General features: G+C 42.6%; 1 protein-coding gene across 1 annotated transcript in view; it reads left to right on the top strand.

The window, feature by feature from the left end:
• Positions 1 to 26,957, top strand: part of SH3BP5 (SH3 domain binding protein 5) — a 51,766-nt gene that overhangs the window by 5,850 nt on the left and 18,959 nt on the right. Inside the window, exons 3-4 of the mRNA XM_071561201.1 lie at positions 6,520 to 6,648; positions 26,461 to 26,625. Coding sequence (XP_071417302.1) covers positions 6,520 to 6,648; positions 26,461 to 26,625 — 294 coding nt within the window. The remainder of the gene's footprint in view (positions 1 to 6,519; positions 6,649 to 26,460; positions 26,626 to 26,957) is intronic.

The raw sequence follows: 26,957 nt of genomic DNA on the forward strand, positions 1-26,957 counted from the left end.
AAGTATGTTTTTGCCAAATACCAGTTCGAGTGGCGCCTAGCTATTTGAGCTTTTTTCCTGTTTATTGGAAGTGCATCTCCATCTGAACTCGCATCAGGAGTTGCAAATGTACTTAGCAAATGTTCCTGACTCACCAATCCAGCCAACTTATACATGACTTTGACTTGCTCTTGGAAGTACAATTCAGATGTTAACAAATTTACCCAGAGACCCTCTGGCAGCAGTGTGGGAAGGGGAAATGCAGCACATACCATTAAAATTACCACTGGAATCCCAGCTATTCCAAATGTGATTTTTGTTAGAGAGAGCTTTTGTGTTGCTGGATCTATGAGACTGCCCGTGTTTGTGCAGGGGAGACGGCTGCACATGGAAACCAGCGCTGAACAGTGCTGCCTTCAGACATGCTCATTGGAATAGGGCCTGGTTAGGATCCTTCTTGTGTGCTTGCCTTGATCCTCTAGTCCTGATCTGCAACACACTGTGTTACTTTTGTCCTGGATTTATCATAAAGGTCACCCTGGGTGATTCTGAATAGAGTCAAAGGGAAGGGGTGTATCAGCTGTGGTGCTCTTTTGCTTGTGAGCCTTGTCAGCATTTGAACCCCTCTCAGAAGGGGAACTTGTGTGTGTCATGGCTTAACCCCAGCTGGCAGCTAACCACAACACAGCTGCTCACTCACTCCCTGCCAGTGGGGTGGGAGAATCAGAAGAGTGAAAGTGAGAAAAAAGTGGGTTGAGGTAAAGACAGTTAGATAAGCAAAGCAAATGCTGCATGCACAAGCAAAACAAAACAAGGAATTAATTCACTGCTTCCCACTGGCAAGCAGATAGATGTCCCCCAACTATTTAGAATTGCTTCTTACTTCCTCACTAAAACCCTTGGTTTTGAGGTAAAACTCAAGCTGATGATCATGTCACACATAAGAACTTTAAGTAGACTTTAAAAAAAAAATCCTCCATCTTTCACGTTTTAGAAAAATGACCTATGAGTGGCAGGAATCTCGTTCTGAGCATGCTTGCTTGGCATCTCTCTGTAGAAACATCTGCCGCCTTATTAGTATCCCTGGGCAGTGGTTTCCAGTGTCCACAAAAGAATACGCAGACAAGGGCAAAGCCGCTCACTGGCTGGTGCTCCTGCTGGTTTTTGCACTGTGATGATACATACATGATGTATTTGTCCAGCACTATCAGGACAAATCTTTCCATAGGAAGTGTCTCCTGTGTGCAAATTGCTTGTTGTTTTGCCTTCTGCTTTCAGCCAGAGATGAGTAAGGAAAGGCTCCTTCCTCTGCTATGACCCTGGAAAGATTTTGTTACCCAAGTGAGTTTACAGCCTGAAGGAGGAAGGCTTAGGCAGAGAAATCTTGTTTTGGAAGGACCACCCAGTGCCCTGCTCTGCCTGCTTTCCTCTCTTCTTTTAAGAAAACTGAAGATATTTGTTGTAAGAAGTATTTGTAGTCTCAGCTTGTAACTGTCTGCAAGCAGGAGGTTAGAGCAACTTTCAGATACCCATTTTCTCTTGTTCTCAGATGGCAAATTAGTAGCTGCCTGGAAAAAAAACCCAGACAACCTTTCCCCATGCTTTAAAATTAAACAAAATACTGCTTATGCCCTTCCTTGTACTTTAAGGTTTGGTAGCCAGTCTGGTTTACTTGAACTGCTCAGGTACCAAATAGATGTTAAAAATGTCTTTAACCGGTTTGATGCTCTGAAGGCAGATTTCTGAGCACAGCATATGCATCTGTCTGGCATGTCTGTATGGTACTGACGCTGTTTTAGCTTGGAAATGAGCTTTTGCAGCTGGTAGGTCTTTGTAGCAGAGAAGATGGGTATGGGTACTGCCAGCCTCTTGGAAATAGATGAAGCCTGTCCCTCAGTCAGCAATTTATTTTCCTGTGTACCTCCCAGGCAGGCTTAATGGCTTGTCAGAGGTTCTGCACCCTAAACTGGCAGAAAGATCATAAAACAACCTTTGTAAATGAAATTTAGATGTGTTTGGTACTAAGATGCTTCATACTTGGGTGATGAGTTAAGTTCCTTCTGAAAAGAAAATTGTTTGAAAATACATGTTTCATTTGATGGGCAGAAATAGTTATTTGCCTGTCATCTGGCATCTAACACCAGCTCATCACCATCACTTCTGAGAAAAGAAAACAAGCATGCGTTACTCTCTGACGGGTGCAGTATAAGTGGAAAATTGTATTTTAGTTTCTTCAGGCATTTGAGAGTGGATCTCCAGAATGTTCCTGTATAGATGGCCTGTCCTTAAGTGTGATCTCTCTTTTGTTCCAGTATCAAATAGTTGCTCTACAAGAAGTTACTGGAAACAAAGGGTGCTTTAATAATGAACTATTGCAATAAAAGCATATATGGGGTAGAGGTCTGGCATGCTCCCTAAGACAGTGCTAGTGAAATCTATTTTGGGAGAAAAGTGCTAAGGATTTCCAGGAAGAAAGTTGATGAGTATGGAGATCTTGCAACCGTAGAAAAAGATGTTGAAATGTAAAGTGCAGCTGCTCACGAGGTGCACTGAATGCTATGCCTGCTAGAGTTTGTGTATGACAAGCTCCCAGGTAGTGAGAGTCTGCTTTTAAGGCTGTAACCTTGCAACACACATTAAGGGTAACGTGCCTTAATCGGCTTTTGTCTAGCTTGGGAAAGGTTTGTCATCATCTCATTTGAGCAAATAGAAAATGTTGAAAGCTGACTGGCTAACATTTTCAATGTCACCTTTCTGTTTGTAAAATCAGCAGCAAGGTGTTCTTAAAAATTATTGTGGAAGATAAGGAGTGAGTAGAGGGGAATATGTGCTTTAGAAATGTTTTCTAGGTATTTAAGATGTCTTTTGTTAGTTGCATTGCTTCTGTTCGAGTTTATCCTGGTCTGTGTATGTATTCAGTGCAGGGATGAGAAAGAGAAAGCCATGTGCTTTTAAAACAAACAAACAAACAAGTCCTCCCTCAAAACCTAAAAACCCACCCAGAAATGGTGGCTGTGAAGCACAGGGTGAGTACCTAAGGCTGCCTACTTGCTTTTGTCAATAGCATTTATGCTGGTATGCCACAGTCTTCCAAGAAACTGAAATACAGAAACGGGGGATTGAGGACTCTGCTAGAAGATGTGTATGGCATATGCTATGCTGTCTCAGTCCTACTCATGACAAAAAGTTGCAGGGATTGCTGTATTTTCCTATTATCCACGTGTGCTAGATAAAGGTCTAAATGAAGTGAGCTAGATAGTAACACTTGTGTGGAGGGACATCACACCAGGGGATCTGATGAGTAAGTTGAAGGTGATGTGTTGCCTTCCTAACACAGATGTAGGGCTTTACCTTGTGCTGGGGACCACGGATGAGCTGCAGTGATGTGCTGCACATGAGTCTCTAAGCTTTTGACATGAGTGTCCTTACAGAAAACAGCATTAAGAGGATTTATAGCTTTGAACCACTTCACATGTAGGTTGCAGTGTCTCACTGACAGTAACATAGACAGCCAGACATAAAGCAGTGAATTAAATGAATTCCCAAATTATTGTCTTGACCACAGGTCCATTCTTCCCATGAGCCACAGATGCACTTTGCATGTCATGTAAGTGCACCAAGCCCTGGTGCAATTGCCTTGGAACTTCTGACCTCCCCGGTTCCACGTGAAGAGTAAGAACAGCTCCTGCACTTGTATTTCTATTCAGACTTCCCCAGGGGTACCTGCTAGGGGAATTTTGCACTGTCCCAAGGGTGATGTCTTTTACAGCTGCTCTGCCAGCACGTGGCAGGGCTGACACATAGAGTACAGCTGCGTGTTTGCAGGGGGAAGCTGTGACCCTCCTCACAGGAGATGCCGCCCAGCTCCCAAGTAGGAGCTGCGGTCACTGAGCCCGTGAGAGCTGAATCAGTTTGGATTGAGGAGGCTGGGTGGTGTGAATGCACAGGAGCACATGTGGTGTGGATGTACAGTGTGGGATCCTTTGCTTTGTAATTTAATTGAGGCCAGTGGAGGGTACTGTACTGCAGGAGAGGGCATGGCTTTGGCATTACACCTTCTCAGAGACCTCCACATCTTGTTGCCTTGTCCCAAGGGGATGGCTGGAAACCTTTGGAAGGGGGACTGATCCCAACAGAGAATGAGCATCTGCTTGTTCTCTCATGCAGAAGGTGTTGGAGCCTGCAGGCTTGTGTTCCTGACAGTCAGGAGCCTGAGAATAAATGTCACTGAAAATAAGTAATGTGATGGGTGATATGGCTGTAAAGTTCTGGGGTGTTTCGGTTTTCATTATTGCTCTTTACTGGAAGAGAAGAGGAACCAGGCATCTCTGGGGGAAAATGAGAAACTGGAAGTTCCCACCAGTATATTTTTCAGCTGAAGCTCCTTGCTCTGTGCAAGTACTGTGTGGAGTGGGGCTGTGCTTGTGGGCAAATGTGTGCTTAACCGTTGGCAACACCTGTGCCTCAGGTGCCTGTTACAGTAGTTACAGCTCAGTAATTTGGATCTGCTTCATCTGAGCTAGTGGGAGATGAATGGGTACAAAGTAACACTTGCTGTTAATTGGATTGCTCTGTCTTTGGTGTTTTTTGGTGTGGTTTGTTTTTTTAAGCTCCAGGTGGAGCCTAGTCATCTTTTTCCTATTGGATAATACTGTACACAATTATACATGAATAAATTTGGACTAGGTCTCTAAGCACAGATTTGTAGTGGTGGTTTCTTTGTTCCAAGTGCTTATCTTAAGACATGAGAACTGAATTTTTTGATGAATCACTATATAGGACTTTTTTCACCTGAACTATTTGCTTTGCATAACTGGTATCATAATATGTAGCTTTGACAAAGACAGTGAAAACAAACCTTCAGGTTCACTCATTTAGAAATGAGCTTTTAATTCTGTTTCTGTACTTACATGATTGTTTTTGTTAAATATTCAGTACTTAGTTTTTTTCTTGCAATGAAGCCATCATGCTTGCAGCCTTATTTCAGTTACTTGTGAAACTCATTTTAGCAGTAAACCATGTACTGTCCAGTCATTTAATTATTCAAACTTCTCACTGAGAAAATCATTGACTTGATACATATTGTTTAATTGATAAATTTCAGGCTTTCACTCAGAAATGAGATTATTGACTGGATTTGAGTTAATGAAATAATAAGTTAATGTGCATTTAGTTCTCCATTTTTGAGCTAGTTACCCATTTGAGTAATTGCTTAAAATAAATTAGAGTACCTGAAGAATCCAAAGCTATTTGCAGTGGACTGAAATATTACTGGTGCTGCTTCAGGTTTTAGGTAACACGAAAAAGGAAACAAGGAACCTTTACAGAAATGTCTTTCTTTTACTGTAAAAACTAATGTCTTGTTGCACTTTTTCCCCCACTTTTGAGAGCCTAGTGGCAAGTTCCAATGTATTTTGGATCTTCCAATGAATAAACAGTTTTGCATTCTAGAAATCCTCAACAATAATGACAAAACGCTCCTGAATTAGGGTACTTCTTCAAGCCAGCTGCTTCCTGATAATCAGCATGTCACTCCAGCAGTCTACATAAATGCTGCTCTTTAATTAGAGTTTCAAGCCTTGTTGAGAGCTCACATGGCCTTTCCTCTTCATCTCCTTAAAACCTGGGCCAGGTCCCAGCTTGAATTTGCATCACTCTGCAATAGTTTCATGTATGTAGAATCTGTGTTGCATTCTGAGATTGAAATCAGAATCACTTTGCTTACAGGTGTGGACATTTCAGTGGAGCAGAGAAAATATCTTAATTGCTTTAGCTAATCATTTAACTCATCCAGTTTAAAAATAGCTGGAATTTACTTTTCTTAAATGTAGTAAATATTAACAGTGAAATGGAATGTAGGTGCTCTTACCCATTGATACAAACCATAGCTGAAAGGATGCACTTTTATGGCAGGGAGTCTTGCTATGAGGACCTGAAAACTTTTTGCTGCTATCAAAGTAAGATGTGTTTATAAAAGCAAAGAAGAGCTGACTTGAAAATACACTATGTGGGAAGTGTCCAGTTCTTCGTGCAGAAAGCATCCTCATTTGCATTGTCAGATGGTTTCTCTGAGAGGACCAGTACTAGGGGTGAACATGCTAATGTTTAGGAGATGCCAATTCCAGCTGATTGGCCAGCCTGCTGTGGGGATTTGCCTGTGAGCCCTGTTCTGCATTGTCTATCTGAGATGTCCTTGCCATTGAATTCCCTCTCAGAACTTGCTATGCTGTTGTTCGCCTCCTCACTGAGTAATTTACAAACTATTCCTCTCTGAGCAACCCTGCCAGAGGTGACATCTAGAACAGGCTGTTGTAAGCTTTGTATAAAAGCTGTCTCTGAAAGGCCGGGATTTGGTGTCCAGGATGCCAGCCTTCAGATGCAGTTCTGGGCTCCTCTGGTGAAGAATTCTGGTTTAGTCCAAATGCCAGTAACTGTTCTGAATGTGTCAGCTTGTGTGTGAATCTAAAGAGGCACTTGAATGAAGGTAGAAATAATTTTTATAGCTCTAATCTGTCTTTTTCCTTCCTTAACATTTTGAAGGATGCACGCCAGAAGTTCCGCTCTGTGCTGGTCGAAGCAACAGTAAAACTGGATGAACTGGTAAAGAAGATTGGAAAAGCTGTGGAAGACTCTAAACCTTATTGGGAAGCTCGGAGAGTGGCCAGGCAGGTAAGAACTTTTGCCTCACAGGCTTGTGCTGGCACATACTGATTATGCTGTTTTCCTGCCATTAGTAACACCTTAAGTGTGTGCACTTGGCTGTAACTGGTCTGTGTCTTCAGTTGCGTGTCAGCTGTGAGAGTTGATGGCAAAAATGTATTTCTTCACAGCCACAGCTGTACATGATCTTCAGTCCGGGGACAGCTACAGCAAACACAATAGCAAAAGGCTAGTTCTCTTCTCCTCTTGAAATCAACGATCTTTCAGAGCCCTGCTCTCTCCTATCAATGGTTGTAATTATTTGAAAATACAGTGTGGACTTTGTATCTACTTTTTCTTAAATCAAAATGCACACCAGCCAAATGGCTGCAACTGGAAGCTGCTGGGGAAGAGGCTGGAGTAGGGCAGGCTTGGGGAAACCCGCAGTTTGGTTTGGTGCTAATTAGGTTGTGATGAAGCTAAATGCAGATACAAAGTTTTGGGGTTAGTGTGCTAAATAAGGCTAAAGTGTTTTGGTTTGGGGAGAAGCTAACCTCTGCTTTCTCTGCTGTCATCAGGACCTTACCTTGATTGCCCAAGCTACTGCTGGTGTGGCTGGGGTGAGGAAGGACAAGGCATGGAAATAAGGGTATGACCTGCTGGCTGAAGGGAAGGCAAGAGAGCTTGTGAGATGTCAGGCAGCTCTTCATTTAGGGTAAAAGCTGCTGAGTGTTGAGTGTGTGGTGGCTTAGGCAGTGTGTAGTGGGATTTGCTGGTGTCTGAGGCTTTTTGTGTTTTTTTCCCCGAGGGGAGGCTCTTCCTGATTGGTAGTTACTTGTGTTTTCTCTTGAGGCAGAGAGAGTCAGGAAGAACTAGAGCTGCTGTTTCTGTGCTTGACTGGAAGGATGTGAGTGGCGGCACCTGTGGCTGGGTAGCCAGGATGTGATTGTGCTCAAGGGGAAAGTGAGAGATGGGGTACCATGTGTGAAATACATGAACATTGCAGAAGAATTTTGTTTGTAAGAATAGGTAAGAAATGAGGCTGAGGGATGAGAAAAGTAACGTAGGTGTGTGCCAGAAGTCACAGGGTGAAACAAGGAGAGAGAAGAGAATGCATCCTTAGAACAATGCACAGGGAAGGGAGGCATAAGCATAAACTTCATTTCTTTGCAAGATGATGAAGCATGAATTGTGTTATTGGGACATGGCATGAAAGATGATACTCTGAGTATGTTGATGCTTGAAATTGCACAGCATTGTTTTGGAGCCATTGTCTCAGGTAGTGGGGATGAAGTGTAGGGCTTTTAGGCTTAATCCTGCAGACTGGAAGTAGAGCAGCAAATAGGTAAACTCTGCTTCTGAGCAGGGTAGGGTATCTTCTTTTCTCTACCTGCTTTGAAAGCAATCCCTGCTCATGGAGCCTGTGGTGTATGCTAGAGATAAATCAGAAGTGACCTAGGGAAATTTGTAACAAAATAAAATGCAATTCGAAAAAAAAATCTCCATTACTCTGCCTTGAGCATGACCTTATGCTTCTATCACTATAAATAGCTTTGTAAGGCACAGCATGCATAGGCATTCAAGAGTTTTACTTGGAAAAATCAATGGTAGAACATCATACTTTGCAGTACCAAAAAAACCCAAACCAAAACAAAAAATCAGTTGACTTTGACGTTTGTAACATCAAACACTGAGACCAGTGACCTTTGCCTTCTGTCCTGAAGCTGGTAGCAGGTTATGTCCTGGAAATGGAATTTTGTATTGTTATGTCTTTGCTACTCCTGAAATCCATTCAGTCGCTCTGCTTTGAAGGTGCTTTGCAAGACCAAAGAGAAGTAGAAACCCAAACCACCGAAGGCCCTTACATCAGTAGAATTGCTGCTCTGGTATTGGGCTTGATAGAGAGAGCCATATTTTTCCCCCAGTCCGTTCTGTCAGTAGCTAGGTTTAAATGCTATTTATCCCAAATCTGCTAATTTGCTACACATTCAGTTTTCTTTTAATTCCTTGATAGAATTTTATTTTAAAGTATAGAGATTCCCCTTTTAACTGTTCATTTTACATTTTTTCCACTTTGTGTTATGGAGCTGGTCATGTAACAGAGCTCTCTGGAAGATGGTCTCTGGTTTCCTTTTGCTCTTTGTCTAATAAAATCTTAAAATGGAAAGTGTGAGGGCCAAGAGGAATACTGGCATCAAAGGACAGTGAATCTACCTGGAAACCATGATATTGGAGAGATTGGTACCAATCATCAGTAAAACACCTCCTAAGGAGTTTTTCTAGTTTTAATTTAGTCTAGAAAAATTCCATTTAACTGAGAGCAAATACACGATGTTAAAGCAAGAAGAAGGGGTGAGTAGATAGGAAATATGAAACTGGAGGAATGAACTAGAATAGTAACATAGTTAGGTGCCAGTTCACATCTTTCTTTATACTTTGATTTGCAAAACTGTAGAGAAATCATGGGAACAACTTTTTATTTTTTCCATTTAAATTTGCAATAACATCTAGCCTGTGAAGAATTGGCTTCCTCCTCCTGTCTTTACAGTTCTTTTAGAGCCATTAGGCTGCCTCCAAAAACATAGGCCCAAGTTTCTTGGGGGATGAAACAGCTTTAATTAAACAATAAGGGTTAAATGCGAGACTGTGCTTGTAAGAGCAAGGGAAGTGTAAGTTCTTGTTTATTGCTCTCAGTAAAGGGAAGTAAAAATATGACCTATAAATTTTTAAGTCTTTTGGGACTAAAGAACTGCATAAATAATGACATTTAGTTTGGCAGAAATGCAGGAGTTGTCCAGAGTTTACTTGCATTTAAGATGTCAGTTGCAGGGTGAGTTGCCTGATACAAGCTGTATTAAGTCACATTGAGGAGCTTACTTTCACTCTGCACCAGCATGATTCTCTTTTGGAAATACTTGTTTCAGCTATTAAGATAAAACCCAATAAAAAATGCATGAGAGCAGTGACATGGGGTCAGCAAAAAACAGGTCACCAACTCAAGTATGACACTGGAGAAACTTTTGGACCTTGAGCACTTTTTTCTTCCTGCCCATATCCCCAACTTGTGCAATCCTGTGTTGGCAGAAGATGGAGAATTCAAAACAAATTAACTCTCCCGTGCAAAAGTCCTGTAGCATCTTGTTTGTGTAATGTTTGCCAAGAGAGCCTCAGCTTGGCCTGTCTCAGTGTGAAGCTTTGCTTTAACCAAGCAATGGCCCCTTAGCGTTAGGATTTGAGTACCTGGACCTCTGAAATGGTGGCACAGGGAATCAGGGTGCTGCCTGTTGCCACCAAAGCAGTAATGTTGGGCTTTTGCTGACACTGAAGTGAGAGCTGGCTAATGTTCTTGCCCCTGCAGATTTTGTATAACTTAACACCAAGTCGGCTTTGTTGTGATTCCTCATTTGGTACACCAATGGGCCTTCTGTGTTGGTTGCAGGCACACCTTACTGTTTTGGAGCATTTTGATTCAAATGTGTTGTTTAATCAAATTTTAAAGCATTTCTGCTGCAAGAACTTTTTTGTGTTTGGCATATTGGCTTTTCATGTTGTTCTTTAACTTATGCCACAATGCCCACATTCAGTGAGATAACCTTGGCATGTAGCAGAGGATTGTGCATGTACACAAGCAATGACCACATTGCAGCAATGTGGAATTCCAGTAATCAAGAATGTGGTCCAGGTTCTAAGTGTTCCAATGATCAAACTTCACATGTCTGTTTGGCGTGGGTTTTGGTTTTTTTATTATTTTTTGTGTTTTCTTTTTTCCACTAGTAATCTGCTTCCCTAGTTGGCTAGTCAAAGAATTAGACTTTCCTTGCCCAAAGGTAATGGGGAAGAAGGGTGAAGTTGCCAGGAAACATTAATAATGTAAAAAGAAGTCTTGAGCCCCTGAAGTAAGGAGTGTCTTAAGCCACTGTTGACTTAACATTTTGCTGGGCTGGGTCTGGAAAGTGCAGTAGTGCTCACAGTAGTGTCTGAGCGAGTGATGGAGCTGGGAAGTGTGTTACCTCCCTTAGTGACAGTGCGCTCTGGGACAGGATGCTGTGCAAAAGCAAGTTTGGTCTGTTGCATGATTCACTGGGCTGGTAGGAGCCTATTCTGTGCTGCTGCATGGCATAGATAAATGTCTTCGTCTCTCTCTTAGTTCCAATGTAAAATGAAGCTGTCAAGCTCCTGTGAAGCTGAGTTCATTAAGGGAAGTAAAAGCACTTTGGGGTCATCGGGTGAGAGGTGCCATTAAAACACTGTTATCTGTACATCATCACTTGTGAACCCATAGACAAATTGAACAGGAGACTTTGCCTTTCTGCTTTGCTTCTGCTTGAAAAAGAATATGATGAAAATATGTTCCCACCCCCACAGATAAAACAGCCCGTGCATTTGTAGTGACCCTAACCTGAATAAAAGCCTTGGGAGTCTTGCTTTTAATTAAGCTTTAGCTTTTTTGTTTCTTTGCTTTTGGTTCTTGTTTGTTTGGTTTTGCTTGGTTGGGTTTTTTCTCAGGGTGAGGGGTTATGTCTTAGTCACGTGTCTTGGCTCTGATTGGGATCCTCAGGTGGGGATGCTTTGCTCAGCTTTAGTACTGAGCTTATTTGGAAGGGGACATCATTTTGCTTTGTGATATACCAGCACTTCCACCCCCTGCCTCATTTAGCTTTCATAAAAAAGTGTCAGAAAACTTGCTTCAGGAAAAAAATAGGTGAAATATCTCTGCTAGGTTGCATCTATATGTACTATGTGTTCATGCAGCAATGTGTTGAAGGATATGCATGTTCTACTTCCTCTGGAGTCAAGTCTTCCTGGTTTGATTTTACAACTAATTCTCCTTTTCATGTTGTTGGAATACTTTCTTAAGCAGCACTCGTTTATCTCAAAAGGCTTGGAAAAATACACTGAAACAACAGTTCTTCCCTTTTGATGTGTAGGCATACCTGAGAGGAAGTGCAGTTGATAGACAAGTAGATTCAGCAGGGACAGCTGACCTGTCCTGTTCACTGCAACTTCTTATGTAGTAGAGCTCCTTTGTCTCACCTCACTAATAATCTTTCTGTCATGTAATATTCTATACTGGATTGCTACTTCTTTTTGAAGAAATCAGCTGACAGAGTAAAGAATTACTGGGGGTGGGCCTTCAGATACTCAGATCCCTGGCCTCCATTCTGCTTGTCTTCACAAAACTTAGAAGAGCCCAGTTATCACTGTTAAATCATTTCCTCTCTCCAGTGTGACTTTTGGTTGGTTTTGATCAGTGGGATCAGAAGTTAATAGTGGACACCAGTAGGCCAAGGTAGAGGGTAGCTTTACCTACTGAAGTGTTCAGTTTGTAGTCTAGGATAATAAATTGGGCCTTTAATCACTGATTGTAATCAGTGGTGAAATGTTAAGTGCATGTGGAAAGTGTTCTGGTATACATCCCTTCTCAAATGCAGAGGCAGATCAGCCATCTCATCTTGGGACATTTAGTCATTTGAAAGTTGTCAGGTGAATCCTGCTCCAAGTGGTTCAATGAATCTTATATCCCAAGTGAATCAGGATCAAAAGTAGCTGCTGTGATCTTGCAGAACAGGAACTGGGGAGGAACTGAGCCACTTGATGGTGGGAGGGGTATAAGCACAGATAAGCACACTTCCCTAGTTGGAAGAGTTTTCCTCAGCAGATGAGACTGATATCCTTCTTTGCAGAGATCAGGACTGCAGTGCCAGTAAATGAACAAAACTGTCCAAAGTGACCATTGCATTTCAGCTTCTAAGTGTTCAGCTTGAGATGTCTGAAAGTAGTGTGACAAGTATAGAAAGTTACAGATGGTAACGTCCTTAGCTCAGGAGACAAAAGCTTTTCAAATTCATGTTACTTGGACATGCAAAACTGCCAATCACTCTTAAAAATTAATTAGGAACTGGAAACCATGGTCTTGCCAGTGTCAATTTGTGCAGCACCCAAGTTTCCCATCCAGATCGGCTCAGTGAGTGAGAGCCGATAGGATCACAGCACCAGCTGTCTCTGCTGTGGAAAGGAGGGCAGCAGTGAGTGGATGACAGCTCCTGGGTCCAGTTCCAACAGTGGTAAATATCCAGGTCTTTCCCTCTGGTTCCTAGGCACTAGATGTGTTATCCTTCAGTGTATTGACTTCCCATGTCATAAGGAATCTCCTTTCCCATCCTGCTTTTATGAGCTGAAGTCCTGATCCTCGTGTTTAAGACAACAAGGAGTTAAGACTAAATTGTATTATCTAGTAAGCTTATCTTGGCAAAAAAAAAGTGGAGGGAGAGGGAACTTGAGAAGCAAAAATTAAATGTCAGCAGATCTGTGACAGACTTTCATTCCTGTTTGGCAACTTGCCATGCAGCTAGTAAAAAGCAAAATTATTGGCACAGTTACAGTGGAACAACCAACTGACCTTTCTGGCAGAGTGTTTCTAGTTAACTGTTCAGAAACCAAATAACTATGATGTGGATTCATATTTTCAAAGGAAGGAATACAGAAACTTGAATGTTAACTTTGACAAACCTACAAATCCTCCTCCCAACTCTTAAAATAAAAACTCAAACACCCAGAGCACTTGTCTGCTTTCTGTGGCTATAGTTTGGTACTGTGTTATTGTTAAGGAATCATACAGCCTCGAAGTGGTTGGGGTTGGAAGGGACCTTAAAGATCGGCTAGTTCCATGCTCCTGCCATGGCCATGGATGCCATCTACTAGATCAGGTTACTCAATGCCCAGTCCAACCTGGCCTTGCACTTCCAGGGATGGGGCATACATGATTTCTCTGGGCAACCTGTTCCAGAACCTCACTATCCTCTGAATAAATAATTTCTTCCTAACATGTACTTTTTCCTGTCATTAGGACTTTTTGTTTAGCATTTTGTGTTATTTATGTTTTGTAAGGAATGTTGCTCCTCCAGCTGTTTGCAATAACCAGTCTGGGCTGACAGCATAGGTTGTGTGGTTTGTGCTCTGCCTGTGCTGCTCATCTGCCTGGTTAACTGGAGGTGCTGTGTGGCAGCTGCCCTCACAAATCAAACAGCTGTGATTTGTTTTTCTGATTACTTGTCCTGGTGGGGTGGAGAGCTCCCTTCCTGAACTGGGGCTTGCCTGTTGGTGGTTGAGACACTTTCTATGGGATGGAGGTTGATGTGATAGCTTCAGCTAGTGCTGCAGCAGGCCAGGCATGGGAGGGAGAGTCAGGCAGGCAGCACAAGCCTTGCCTGCAAAGGCATGGCTGGGTTGCTCTGAAGGGAAGAGAGACATGGAAGTTGCAATGTGGGCAACTGGAAAGCCCAGAGCTGTGAAGAAATGGTAAGGGGATGAAACATAAGTAAGCTGTGCAAGAAGTGGTGCCAGAAACCACTTTCAGCATGGAGGCTGTGCATTGTACCTGATAGCCTGTGAAGTTTTGTGTGTCCTTTTTTCCTTTTTGCTCCCTGTGAGCATGCCCTAGGCCTGAACCCCTTCTTCCCACCGCTGTTTTGATTTTTTTTTATTACAAAACATGTCCTTAAATCTTGGGGAAACCATGTCGATGTGACGTCAGCCCTATTGTGCAAGGTGGAGTTCCCATTGCTGTTGTGATCCCAAGGGGTGTTCTCAGTATATTAATCATCCTTTCCTCATGGTGCATGGCTGGCTGCAGAGCCAGGCACCCATCTGAAAAGGAAATAAGCCAAGCAAGGGAATATGTAATGTTATTATTGAGGGTGAGGAGTCACTTCCTGAACTTCCACCAGGGAATCCACTGAGTTTCGTAAACCTTATTTCTAAAGCAGGATGTACTTTAGGTTCAGTCAAGAAAATGTTTTGCCACACTCAAAATTTGGAGTGTATTTTGTTTTTGCTCTCTTGTCATGTTTGCACAGTTGCATTTGAAACCCCCTGAGTAGTGTGTAGGATTTCCTGCCTTGCATTCAGGTGTATATGGCTCAGTGTTTCACTGCTGCCGGATGGAGCTTGTGCTCAGTGTGTCCTGTTTGCTCCACCTGAATGTTTAAAACCTGCAAATTGTATTTTAAGTCTTGAATTATGTTTCTGCTGCCTTTTCCTTTGGGCCAAAGTAGCAACAAAGCCTAGGAAGCAGGGAGCTCAGGTAGACTTACCTGGGTCAACAAGCTAGGTTTTGTCTGGCTGATTTATTAATGTTATTTATTTACTTAAAGCTTAAGTATGACTCAGTATGACTCTTGTCTTCTGGCTTTGTCATCTGGTTGAGCAGTGTGATATTCAAGTGTCTCAGACTAGGTGCCCTTAAACTGCTGAGAAGATAACAGATGTTGCCTGGTCGGATTTGGAAAACTATGCCAAAGATCTGATGGGTGAAACAAAGCTTCTTTATGTGTTTGTCTTCCCATCAACTCTACTAATGCAGGATAGTGGGTCAGTGCAACTGGCAGGTTTTTACCCTCGCAATGGTAATCTGCCCCATGTTTGGGAACATTAACAACTACTGCTTCACAGATGAACTGAAGAAAAATCCTTACCTGATTCAAATGTAGTGCTTGGTTGCTTAGATTTCCTGCAGACTATGTGACATCTGTAGCAATACCATCTGCAAATAGTATGTTCTTGGCACCTTTGGGCAGCAGGAACTTATTTATAGCCACTTGCTTGTTGAAATACCTGTCAGTGAGTTCTGTGCATATGTGTCTGCCCTCTAAAAATCACCTGTGTCTGAGCTTTCTGGGTCTAGCTATTTTGTGTTTGTGTTTATACATCCTACATTTTTGTTTGATGTAAGCACTATTCTGTTGATGGATGATTAGTTTGTATAAGCTATTGATGCAAAAACTGTGACTTTTTCTCACTGTTGCTGGTTGACATGCCTTGGAGGATTCCATTATGCAAATTTGTTAGCTGTGCACTGTGAATTAGAGGTTCTTGCCTCTTCTTTTCTTTGCAGAATTAGAAGAAAATATACTGTTTTATTAAGCATTTTGAAGAATTTCTCTAGAAGAGAGGAACAAGATGCTCTCTCTTTTGGTCTCTTTCTCCCACTTCTTCCAAACCCCCAAAGCCTCCATCAGTTCTCAGCTATTGTGTCTGGCAGTAGTACAAAGCCAGATAGCTGTTCAACCTCCTCTCCATTAATTGTCAGGAATCCAACCAGTTATCATTCCTACCTTCAAGGATGTTTTTTCTTCTTGATTTTCTTCTATTGCAAAATACTAAAAATGTTGGGCAAGTAGGTCTGAAGTATTGGAATACTGGGATAGGTAAGTGAAACTCTCTGTTCTTTTGAGTAACAAGGAGAGGGCTAGGGCAGGAAAATTTGGAGGTTTTATATGTGTCAGCTGATTTAGGTAGAAAGAAGTGATTCACTTGATCTGGCTGCTGTGCTTAGCCACAGAAGCAATGGCAAATGCTGGAACTGGGGGAAGGTATAAATAGATCTCAAAGGGTGCTGGGATGTGAAAATAGAAGTGAATTCCTTTTTCCTCTCCTGTTGTCTGAAGATATGATTAACATCATATTGCATCCTCTTCAATTTGTTAAAACAAGAGATTAGATTGTGCATTCTTTTCTGTAGCTGTAACACTTGCATAGCTATTGCCAAAAGGCAGATATACAGGAAAAAAACAACTTAAAGGAAAGATTGCCTTGCTTTGTTCTCTCCCCTCCCAAGTTTTTCTGGCTACTAGTAAAGACTGTTTCAAGAGATTGTAAACCACAGACAGGATAATCTGTTAAAAATAGTAGTTGGCATTTGAGCCTGGGTGACTTGAGGTCAGGGTGATATCCTGTGTACCTGTTTTGCATGGTAATTGCTCAGGGGTGGCTGCTGAAGGCAGCAAGAGTCTTGCAACTTAGGGAAAGTTCTTCGGCCCACCCAGTCTTTATTGTGCATAGTGGTCTGAATAGGTGGGAGTTTATTATGAAGTGCTAAATGCTCATGCAAGGGGCTGCTGCCAAAATAGAGATGCCTTCTGCGTGTGTTTCATTATGACTTCCAGTAAAACAGTATGCATTTATGAGCTCTGCTTTGTTCTTTCTGAGAAAGGTTATCTAAAGAACCTAATTCCTGTGTAGCGTGTATGGGAATGGCTCTGCATGGACTTAGTTTCTGTAAGAAGTATCTTTCACTTGCAACAAACATGAAGTGCTATTATTAAACAAGACATTTTGTTGCCAGGATGTGGAAGAAATGTCCATTTCTTTTAGATGTGTCTGTTTCTGGTGGGTGGTTGTTGGGGTTTTGTTGCTGTCATTTTGTTTGTGTTGGTTTATGGGGTTTTGTTTGTTTGTTTTCATTTGGTAAAGAGTGCTAATGGTTTGTTCTCAAAGGAGGATATTATGGCTGTAAAGTGGAATTGACATTTACTCTATTCCTGCTTCTACCTCGACTTTTTCCTTCAAGGAATGGATTTAGCCCTTCATTTTTCCTGGACACCACCTGCAGCTGTGTCCTTTAAGTGAAGCAAGCCAGTTATTTGCATGTGCTGCAGTCATATAATTCCACTAGGAAAAATCTTAAAGGTCCCATAGATATATTTATCTTCAACATGTCCCTTAGGAAAATGACAGTCTCAAAAGTAGCTGTGAGCATACAAAGATCTATAAGGTTAGCCTGGGGCTTTCTTCCAGAGCATATCCCTGCTATGGTGGATGGGCAGTTGCTGGTGGGTGTGAGGCTTTCTGGGAACTGGGAGAACGTGCAGAGCAGCCCATCAGCCAGGTGAAACTCCTACCCACGCACCTTGGTTTCGTTAGTGCCCATATGCATGCACAAGATGTGCTTTCAGAACTAGGCTGACAATCCCTTGCCAACACTCTGGAAATTTTTGCTTAAAAATGTTTGCTGCCTTAGGGGCAGTTATGTGAGACAACGATCCAGTGTTTTCCTGAATGTATCTGTTGCATCTGTATGTGCCGAGTGTTTGTTGTCTTGGATAATTAGCCAAATCCACTAAGGCAGGCGGTGTACCTCTTGCAGGGTGTATTTGTGGGAGCTTGTTCCTTGCTTCTGTATTTAATTCCAGCAGGGGAGACTGATGCCAGGTGTAGATGAGCATGTAGAGCCTCTGTAAACCTAGAAACCAGCTGTAAACCTCACTGAGTCACTGCCTAAGCTCTCATGCTGCAGGTGCATACTGCTGGGAGGATTATCTTGATGTTTTTCTCTCTTAATAAGATCTTTTACCTTGGAGAGAAAAGCCTGAACATATTCTATGATCCCCTCTTCCAGAAGGCAGCAACTTAATAATTTTGGCCACAAACAAGTGCACAACCAACAAGCAGATGGCAGTGAGTGCCCAAGAAGGCTGTGCCTGGATGGTTTTAGACTGAATAACATGTCATGCTTTGGTGCCATGGACTTGTTAATCAGTATGAGTAACTCCAAGGAGACCAGCACCTCTCAACAAGCATGAAAAACAAAGCAGGGGCAAAACGCTTGGGGTAATGTCTCCTATACAGTCTTTATGCCCAAATGAGCATCACCTCCCTATTCCTGTAGGCCAAGGAGTTAGATCAATTAAAACCAGTGAGAAGACCAGTAGATTTCAAATTGCTGACTGCACAGTGGCAATGGTTGGCTCAGAGGTGATATCCTTGTTCTTGTTTCACAAGATCCTAGTGTACAGCCTAGACTGGAGCCATGAGAGAACAGAGAAGGACTGGCAGCTGATTGTTCAGTCCAGTCCAGGATTGGTCTTCACAGTGTTTAAGAAAATTTTGTGTTTGGATATTCGCTTTCTTGTTTCCTTCCACAGCTCCTAAAGAAGGGAGGTGGCATTCTGTCTTAGAGGAGTCTGATGGTAACAGAAGTAGCTAATGCAGTGAGCTGCTGGTTGTGCCCTGAGTTTTTTGTCTCTTGGAACATGGCTTATGATCCTATCTTAAGGAAGTTACACATGTCACCTAACTTTAGCAAAGAGCTAAGATGTCTCTTGAAACATGCTTTGTAGGTCTGCTCTTATTTCCTGGACCTTTTTATAGACTACAGTTTACTAGGAAAGTAACACAGAACCAGGAGTCAGGTCAGCTTTGTAAGAATTAGGCTGTTAGAAGAGGAGGGGTACATTCATGCAGAGGGCCAAAAAGCCCAGCACAAGAGTAAGACAATCAAAAGCAGGGACTAAGGGACGTGGCTATAGTGTTTTATAGACAGCAAGGCTTGTTTCCACCTTCTCCTCCCCTTCGCCTTCTCCATCCAGTTAAAAATCTTCAAATTTGCTTTTGAAAAAACAAGTTTTAACCCATGTGCAATTTTATAGCTTTACAATAGACAGCTTAAAGAATCGAAGGGTGTTTCAGACTCTTGAGAGACTATATTTTCTGTCAGTAATGCAAACAGTCATTGCAGATTAATGTACAGCTCACAAGGCTTCAGAGATCTGTCAAAATGAGGTCACTCCCAAGGCTTTGGAGTTTAGAAGCTGTTTATAAAAATTTGTACATGGCCTATAGCAAGAAGGGGTTTCTGTTGTTTTGGGGGATTTTTTTGTTTGTTTGGTTTTTTTTGTATTACTTCTTAGTTCTGTTTTGACTCAGGGTTTTTAGGCTGTAGGAAGAGGGGAAAGGAAGGTCATCATTCTTAAGCAAAGCAAACAAAACCTCTACCCCCAATTGCACCACTAGTCTGTTTATTTAGGAAAATGTGACTGAGATTCTAGGAGAACATTCAGCATTACTGCAGAGTTTTTGCAATAATGTTCTTTGGGTTTTGAGAAACTGTAAGAAAAAATGATGGTATTTGAATAAATAGTGGTTGCACAGAACCTCTGGAGTTCATCGGATCCCAACTTCCTGCTCAAAGGAGAGCTGTCGTATGGCTGGATTGCATCAACCATGGCTTTGCCAGGTCTTGAAAGCCTCCAGAGATGGAGATGTGTAACCTCTCTGTGGGTCACACTGCCTCCTGGTAAGGAAGACATTTTTCAGTGTGCAACCTGAACTTCCATGCTGCTGTCTGTGGGTGTTTTTCTATGGTATACCACCCAGTATAGCCGAGAAACTTACTTGACTCTTTCTTCTTTACAGCTCCCTTTCAGATTTTAACTGGCAGCTAATTACATTGCTCCTTAGTCTCCTCCTTGGCAGACCAAATAAACCCATATCCCTCAGCACTCCTTGTAGGAGTCATTGTTGGCCTTCAATCCTATCAACATCCCTTTTGAACTGGGGACCTGGAGGTAGTATTCCATATGCATCCTCAGCAGCACTCATTTGGAGGAATGATAACTTCCCAAGATTGGCCAGCCATGACCCTCTTAATGTAGCCTAGCACATAGTTTGCCTTACTCCCAACAACTGCCCCTTTTTAGCCTGACACTGTTGTAATGCCCAGGTCCTTTTTGGCAGGGCTGACCATGGGATTATTTCACCCCAGGTGCAGAACGCCACACCTCTCCTTGTTGAATCTTGTAAAGTTTCTTTTGGCCCAGCCACGTTTCACAAGGTCCATTTGGGTTGAGGTTCTGCCATTTGCCTTTCCAAGCACCTGGTCTGACTCAGTGTCATTGGCAGATTTTCCGTGGATGCAGTTGTGCCAGTATTGAGATTGTTGTTAGGATGTTGAGCATTATGGGCCCTTGTGTTGACATCTGGGCTGCTGCTGCCAACTGCATGGAAACAGGTTGAGGAAAACTGGAGCCAAAATAGCAGCACTCAGTGGCTGATCAGTGTGAATGGTGCAGTGAGCACTCACCTGCCTTCACTTTGTAGGCTTCTGAATGACTGAATCCACTGCTGTAGTGGGTAGGGCAGGTATGCTGTGGTCAGTGAGTGGTGATCTGTTGTTCTTGTCCCTGCCAGAGCCTTGTGCAGGATGCCCTGGTGCAGTCACTGCCATCGGTGATCCCTCAGGACAGGCAGTGCTACAGCAATTCTGGTGGGCAACTGATGGAGTAATGTTCCTGTATTAAAACTTGTTCCTTGTTACAATTTACACAGCAAATTAACTGTGGGATGCTGATAAGAGTGAGAGGAGGCCAGAATAGAAACATCTGAAACTTGCTTCCTTCTGAAAAGTATGACTGGAACCTGGTTAATCATTATCACTTTGGTAGTAAGCAAGTACACGTTTGCTGTAGCAATTAAACTATGTTTTAAAGATTAATGAGTGGGAGAGACATTGGTTTCATGGTGACAAACAAGAACCTTCTAGAGCAAAAGCCTTGGGCCAGCACGTGGTGTGCTGGTGGCCTTGTTCTGAGCAGCAGCTGTGTGTTCCTTTCATGCTCCAGCTTACAGTGATTTCATAAACAGAGAAGTTGTTTGTGCCTTTTGTTGGCAGTAATGCAGAGATGCTGAAATAAAGTGGATGTCCAGGCCTTAGCAGTGCAGGCTGAGATAGATTCACCTGGATTAATGAGAAGCCAGTTTTGTAAATACGTGAAAATAACTGATCTTTACTGACTGCCACTTCTGACGGGAAGTTGGCTGGTTATGTTAGTGATGTTGTTTTCATGAATTTATCCACACTCGTGGTCTGACTCTCTGATGGGGAAGGCTGGCTGAGGGGAGAAATTCTGTGTAGGCTTGTCTCCGCAAAATGTACCTCTGCATCTATTTCTGGCAGCCTGGCTGGGCTGTCAGCTGTGTGCAGGTGTGTTCACGTGTCAGAGGCTGAGCAGAGTCTGCCAGGGTATGTTAGATGTCAGCTAACCTCAGAGAAATGGTATAGCTGTGTTGCACCGTGTTTCAGTGTCAGGGATACTGTGCAGAAAACAAAATAAAAATCAGAGCTTAGATGAAATGGAGTATATGTCATAGATCCAAGCTATATATGTTAGGGTGGGGAAAAATATTAGGTCAGCTGGGCAAGGGCTCTGACTACAAAGAGGACTTGGGTCAATAAAAGCTTGTGGACAAATCAGAAGATTGTAGTTCATAATTAAAGAGTACAGGTTTTTTTCTGCTTTGAAAATGGACAAGCCAATGTCTATATACTGTTGCCAGTTCGAGGAAGACTACATTATAAAACGTGCCTGGTTTTTTTCTGTTAGCTTACCATGGCCTAGCATTTTTTGTTTTCATCTCTAGCTAACAACATAATCCAGCTGTGGTGTGTGGTTCCCTTATGTACAAGGCCCAGTGTAGGCTAAGTAGGGCAATGCTCATGAGGGTGCAGCTTTTATCCCCCCAAAGGGATTTGTCATGATTGAGCACCTTTCAGCAATACATTAATAGCTTGTAAATAATTTTACATAATTTTTTATTTTCTAAGTTGATGTGTTTTATACCACAGTGCTCCATTTGCTTCTGTGAGTGCTGCTCCCATGTGTCACGTCAGAGTCCTTGGGAGATGCCTGGGAAGTGCAGGACTGTGCCTGTCGGAGCCCAGGCTCCATAGCCGGTGAGCTCCTGGCCATGAGGAGGGGGCTGAGTAGGCAGAGCAGGACTTCTGGGTGCTCTGCTTGCTGTAAGGAAGGGTTTGCTGTGGGACGTGTTTGTAGCAGGTTGCTTGCAGAGTGCTGAGTTGCAGAGGAGGGCTGAGCAGAGTGGCAGAAATGATGCTGTGTGTGACTGACACTGCTGTGCCAGTGGGATTCTCCTTAGCTTAAGTCTCTCTGGCCATTTCATCGGGTATCTCAAGGAGTCCCACTTTATGTTTTATGCTCAAACTATAACATAGGGGAAGGATCTGTGGGGGTGAAGGCATTCAGCTGAGTTTGCTGGCAGAAAGCACTGATCATGAGCCACAATGAGCAGGGTCACTGTGGCAGTGGGAGCTGGGGAGCAGATCCCCCAGATCCCGAGGTGTCATGACTTTCTCATTTTCAGTAAGGGGTTTCACTAGCCTAGCTCCTTCTGACTATTTGGAAAGAGATCCTCACTTTTGTGTCGAATAGACTCCATCAGGCACCAGCAATGTGGGTGACAGGCCGAAAGGTGACATCCCACTTGCTTCCAACCTCCCTCAGAGATTTTGTCCTCATCCCTGGAACATTTTCCCCAGGGCTAAACCTCTCTCAGCTCAAACACAAGCTTGGGATGAAAGAAAAATAACCTAGTTTTCAGCCATTCATTTGAATTTTGAATTCTGGTCTTTTGAGAGAAACAGCCACTGTCTAAAGTGATAAACTTCATATGCACTGTAGGGAGGTTGGATGGAGATGTGAGCTCCCGTTGCTCTCTCTGGTTTTAAAAGCACCTGAAGAACATGCCCACTCTCTCTTCCATCAAACGGAATGACCTGCAGGTTCAGGACCAAGAGTGTGAGAACAGCAGCCTGTTGGTGATGGTGCAGAACGACTTGTGTGTGCTGGAGGGAGTTTAAATGAAGCCTAATTATTGAGTAACCATACTAAGTAAAAAGTGTTTGAGTATCCTTTTCCACATTGGCAAAGCCATAAACCTGTTGATGTTTTTCTAATGATGAACGTATCATGCTTTACCATAGAGTTTGGCTGTTTCTTTTCAGGCTTTCAATCAGTTGCTTAAAATAAAAGACTGTACATTGACTTTGGATAACTGCTGAAGCTAAATTGCTATTTGGACTAACTGTGTTGCCTAAAAACAAAACAGTGTTTCCAAATTGCCATTGCAGAGTAGTATTCAACAAATGCAGCTGGGAGTGAGTATCTGACTATGGTTCTGTTTCAGTTTTCCGTTTGCCCACACAGTTACAGGGCATGAAGCTGAATGGATTATGGGCCCAGAGTTATGGGCCTGCTTGTTAACGGCTCCAGCTCAATGTCCTAGAGGTCCAGGTGCAGGTAGAAATCTGGCTGAATTGTAAATTTGGATTCTGGTTTTCTTATCATAAAGTCCATTTTCCTGCTGTGCAGCCAATTTTGTTTTAGAGGCTTCATCAGAAAAGCTACTAGTACTGCAAGCTACCACTAAATGTTGTTTTCTCTGGGGATTTAATAACTCAGCTCCTAATGCTCTGCAGGCTTTTTGCTGGCTTAGATGTCTTGATCCCTGACCTGGGTGTCTGTGCCAACAGAAACTTTCAAGTGCTGATGCAGTTACGGTGAGAAAACTGTGCTTCTCCTGTGCTCACATTGCCCCTGGGATCTGGTTTTGCTTGAGTTTCGAAAGCAGTTACTTGCTGATGAGGTTCTTTCTGTGCTAGGAATGGGTCTCCAGCCTGTTTTCATGTGTTCGTAAGTCGTTTCTTGCACGGGCAGGCCCGCTCATGCAGCGAGGCAGCCATGGAGCTGGAGCTGCCTCCACAGCCTTACTGCTGGCAGTTACTGGGACCTGGCTCCTTCTCACAGGGTCATCCATGAAAACCAGTCCTGCTCTTCCTCCAAACATTCCCAGTACTGTTCTGCAGTACTTAGTGCAGCCTCTTGCTGGAATCTTGCATTTTATTTCATTTGTTAAAATCCCATCTCAAAATATTTTTGTGGGAAACTTTTGGCCTTTACTTGTGTTTGGTTCCTTTGCTAGCATAGGTCAAACTTACTGGAAAGTAAAAAAAGTTATGAATTTATTTGAAAATTTAGTAGAGAATATTTTGTACATCCATTGACATTGGCCCAAAGCTCTGTGCTGCTTTGGAACATGCAGTTCTGCATGGAAATTAACTCTCTGATGCCCTGGCTCTTCACCAAGGCTTCAGGCAGAGTGCTGTGGTGTCAGCTGCCTGAAAGCAGCAAAGGTTAGATGAATTTCTCCTCTGAGGAAATACCATGAGCCTCTTCAGAAGGAAATGAATCAGGGACCTTGGTTGGAAGGAAATTACTGCACTGATTGTGATGACTTTTATTTCCCTCTCTAGCTAGTAACTGAAGGACCTCTGACACACAACTTCCATTTTTCCATGGTCACTTCAAGTACCTCTCTGTGTGAGAGGGGGAAGGAAGTAAGAGGAGCTTGCTGCTATTTCAGGACGTAGTGAGGGAAACTTAGTGTGTTTTATTTCCTTTTGAGACTGTGTTTAAGTTAGGAGTCAGTCTCCCCTGCTACGGGGCAGGGAGGGAAGGCTTTTTTCCATTACCTTTACAAATAACTATGGTGTCTCAAGTGTGAAGGTATTTGCAGCTGGTGTTGAGAAGGTGTAGCCAGCTGCTTGCTGGAGAAATGCACCATTGTTCTATTTATTTTGTATTAGGGATTTTTTAGCCACTTCCCAAATGAGACTTTTCTTCACACTGAGACTCTTTCTTTATTAATAAGTCTTTATCTTCCTCAGTTTAGTATTCTGTGTATCAGCCTTCTTTTCCCTGTTTCATTCTCAGACTCCTTCATATATAATGAAATACAAAATTTTATTAATTATTTTGCTCTGACAGTTGTGTCTGGTCAAAGACATTTTTCATAGGTATTAACTGGGTAATTCGAGTTTATTTTTGAAGAATCAGTGAAGTGCAAATGAAAATCATCTTCATAGTGCTGGATGTTCAATTAATTGAATGTGAGACTTACAGTGGAAGGGTGGTGTTTCAGTGCAAAACAGCTCAAAAATAGAAATTTGTGAAATATGTAAAAAAAGTCAAGTAAACAAGGCATTTGTGTGTCAACCTCAAAAGAGCTGCTGAGCAGTAAAATGCTGATATAGCAAATGAACACAAATGTTTCTGAAATGAAAAAACTTTTGATGTAGGAAAACAATGTGAAACCTGCATGTTTGAAAGTCTGAATGGTAAAATTGCTAGTCACTCAATGATAACTATAAAAAGAAAGGATATCCCTAGCTTATTAAAAAAACACCCAACCAAACAAAACCCGCACACCACCAGTAATTTGTTTATGGATATTCTTTTTGTATTTACTGTAAAGTCATCTATTTTGAACATCTAAGACTTGGTCACACTAGGTACTCAAGTGTGACACTGCTGAACTCTGCCGTGGTATGACTGGCATTGTTTCTGCTTTATTGGCTTTCCCCTTTCAGGCTGAATAGGCCAGGGCTTGCTGCTGACCCTGGAGGGCTGGTGTTCAGCTGTGAGAAAGGGAGGTGGCTCCAGCCTGCAAGATGGGATGTGAGCCTTTCACTTGACCACTGCTCAGAGCTGGATTTAGATACAGTGAGAGCATTGTTAAAACCTTTGGGAGAGGTGAAGGTGGCCTGTACATGCAGAGTCTGAGAAGATTTTTTTTTTGTCCAGAACAGAAGAGATCAGAGCTCATTGATTAGGTAGCTTGCTTTGCTTGGGACGTTTTGGTATGTTGTTTTGGAGGAGGCTTTTCTCTCACAGCAAGACCCATATAGTTCACCAGGACACTCTTCTGCTCTGCTTCCATGAAGATACTTGAAAGTGCTTCCTCCAAGCTCAAACTTTGTGTTATTTTGCTGAAAAGAAGCAGCAGTTTCTACAGGACATAGCAGGGCCTTTATCTGTGTCTTACATGCATTGCAAATTCCCTTGGTTACCTTTGTGTCTGTGTACTGGGGACTCACCGCACCAGTTGTGTCCCAGCAATAACAAAGTAGAAGAATGTCCAAAGAATTAGTAGCCACCATCTCAGAAAACTTGTTTATGCTTTATAGCAAGGTAATACTTCCAAAACATTTCCTCAGTGTGAATAATGGTGCATCAGATAAAAATCCACCCTGAATAAACTCAGGGAGTGCCATTCTCAATGTATTCTTAACATGCTGCAAGCTTGCTATTGCATTTTCTTTTGTTTTGTTTCTCAGTGATTAAACCTGCCTCATAAGGTATTTATCTCTCAGCCAGGTGCTTATTGTAGGCTGTCAGCTGTGTGGTTTTTTGACCATGAACACCATGAGAGAGTTCTGGGCAGACTACCTCTTTGGGTGGGAACTGCTGTCTTAGCAGGACTTACTCCAGGGAGAAATATGTTCCACTTCCAAGTAAGAGGTTGGGAAAGAGCAACGCTGGGGTGGTGCTTTGAAAGTCTTGGAATTAGTGTTGTAGATCATGTAGATGTGCCTGGGACAGTTTCTTTGTCCCTGATTCCAACTTTTTTTTTTTAAATTTATTTCTTTAGGCACAGCTGGAAGCTCAGAGGGCGACTCAGGACTTCCAGAGGGCCACTGAAGTGCTGCGTGCTGCAAAAGAGACCATTTCGCTTGCTGAGCAGAGGCTGCTGGAAGATGACAAACGTCAGTTTGACTCTGCCTGGCAAGAGATGCTCAACCATGCTACTCAGAGGGTAATACAAACTTGCCCCAGCATCTGTCTTCTCCATATTTTGTGTTCTCCTGTGGTATATAAGGCTTGATTTCTGAAAGATCAAATTTTAATTTTGGTCCAGATACACGATGTGTAGAAAATGAAGCTATGAAAAATGATGAAGCCTAAGGTTAAATGATCTGGGGTGTAGGCTGCTTCTGGGACAACTGTATTTCTCTGTGCTAATAGCTAGTAGAGTAGCTCTCTACAGAAAAAAACCCAACATCTGTATTATAGGGATAAACAGTGCCTTAACACATATCTGCATTTGTAGTTGTGCCTGAATCATTGCATGGAAATAGCTGTTCCTGA

This window comes from Pithys albifrons, chromosome 7 (genome assembly GCF_047495875.1).
Source record: "Pithys albifrons albifrons isolate INPA30051 chromosome 7, PitAlb_v1, whole genome shotgun sequence".
Lineage (NCBI taxonomy): Eukaryota > Metazoa > Chordata > Aves > Passeriformes > Thamnophilidae > Pithys > Pithys albifrons.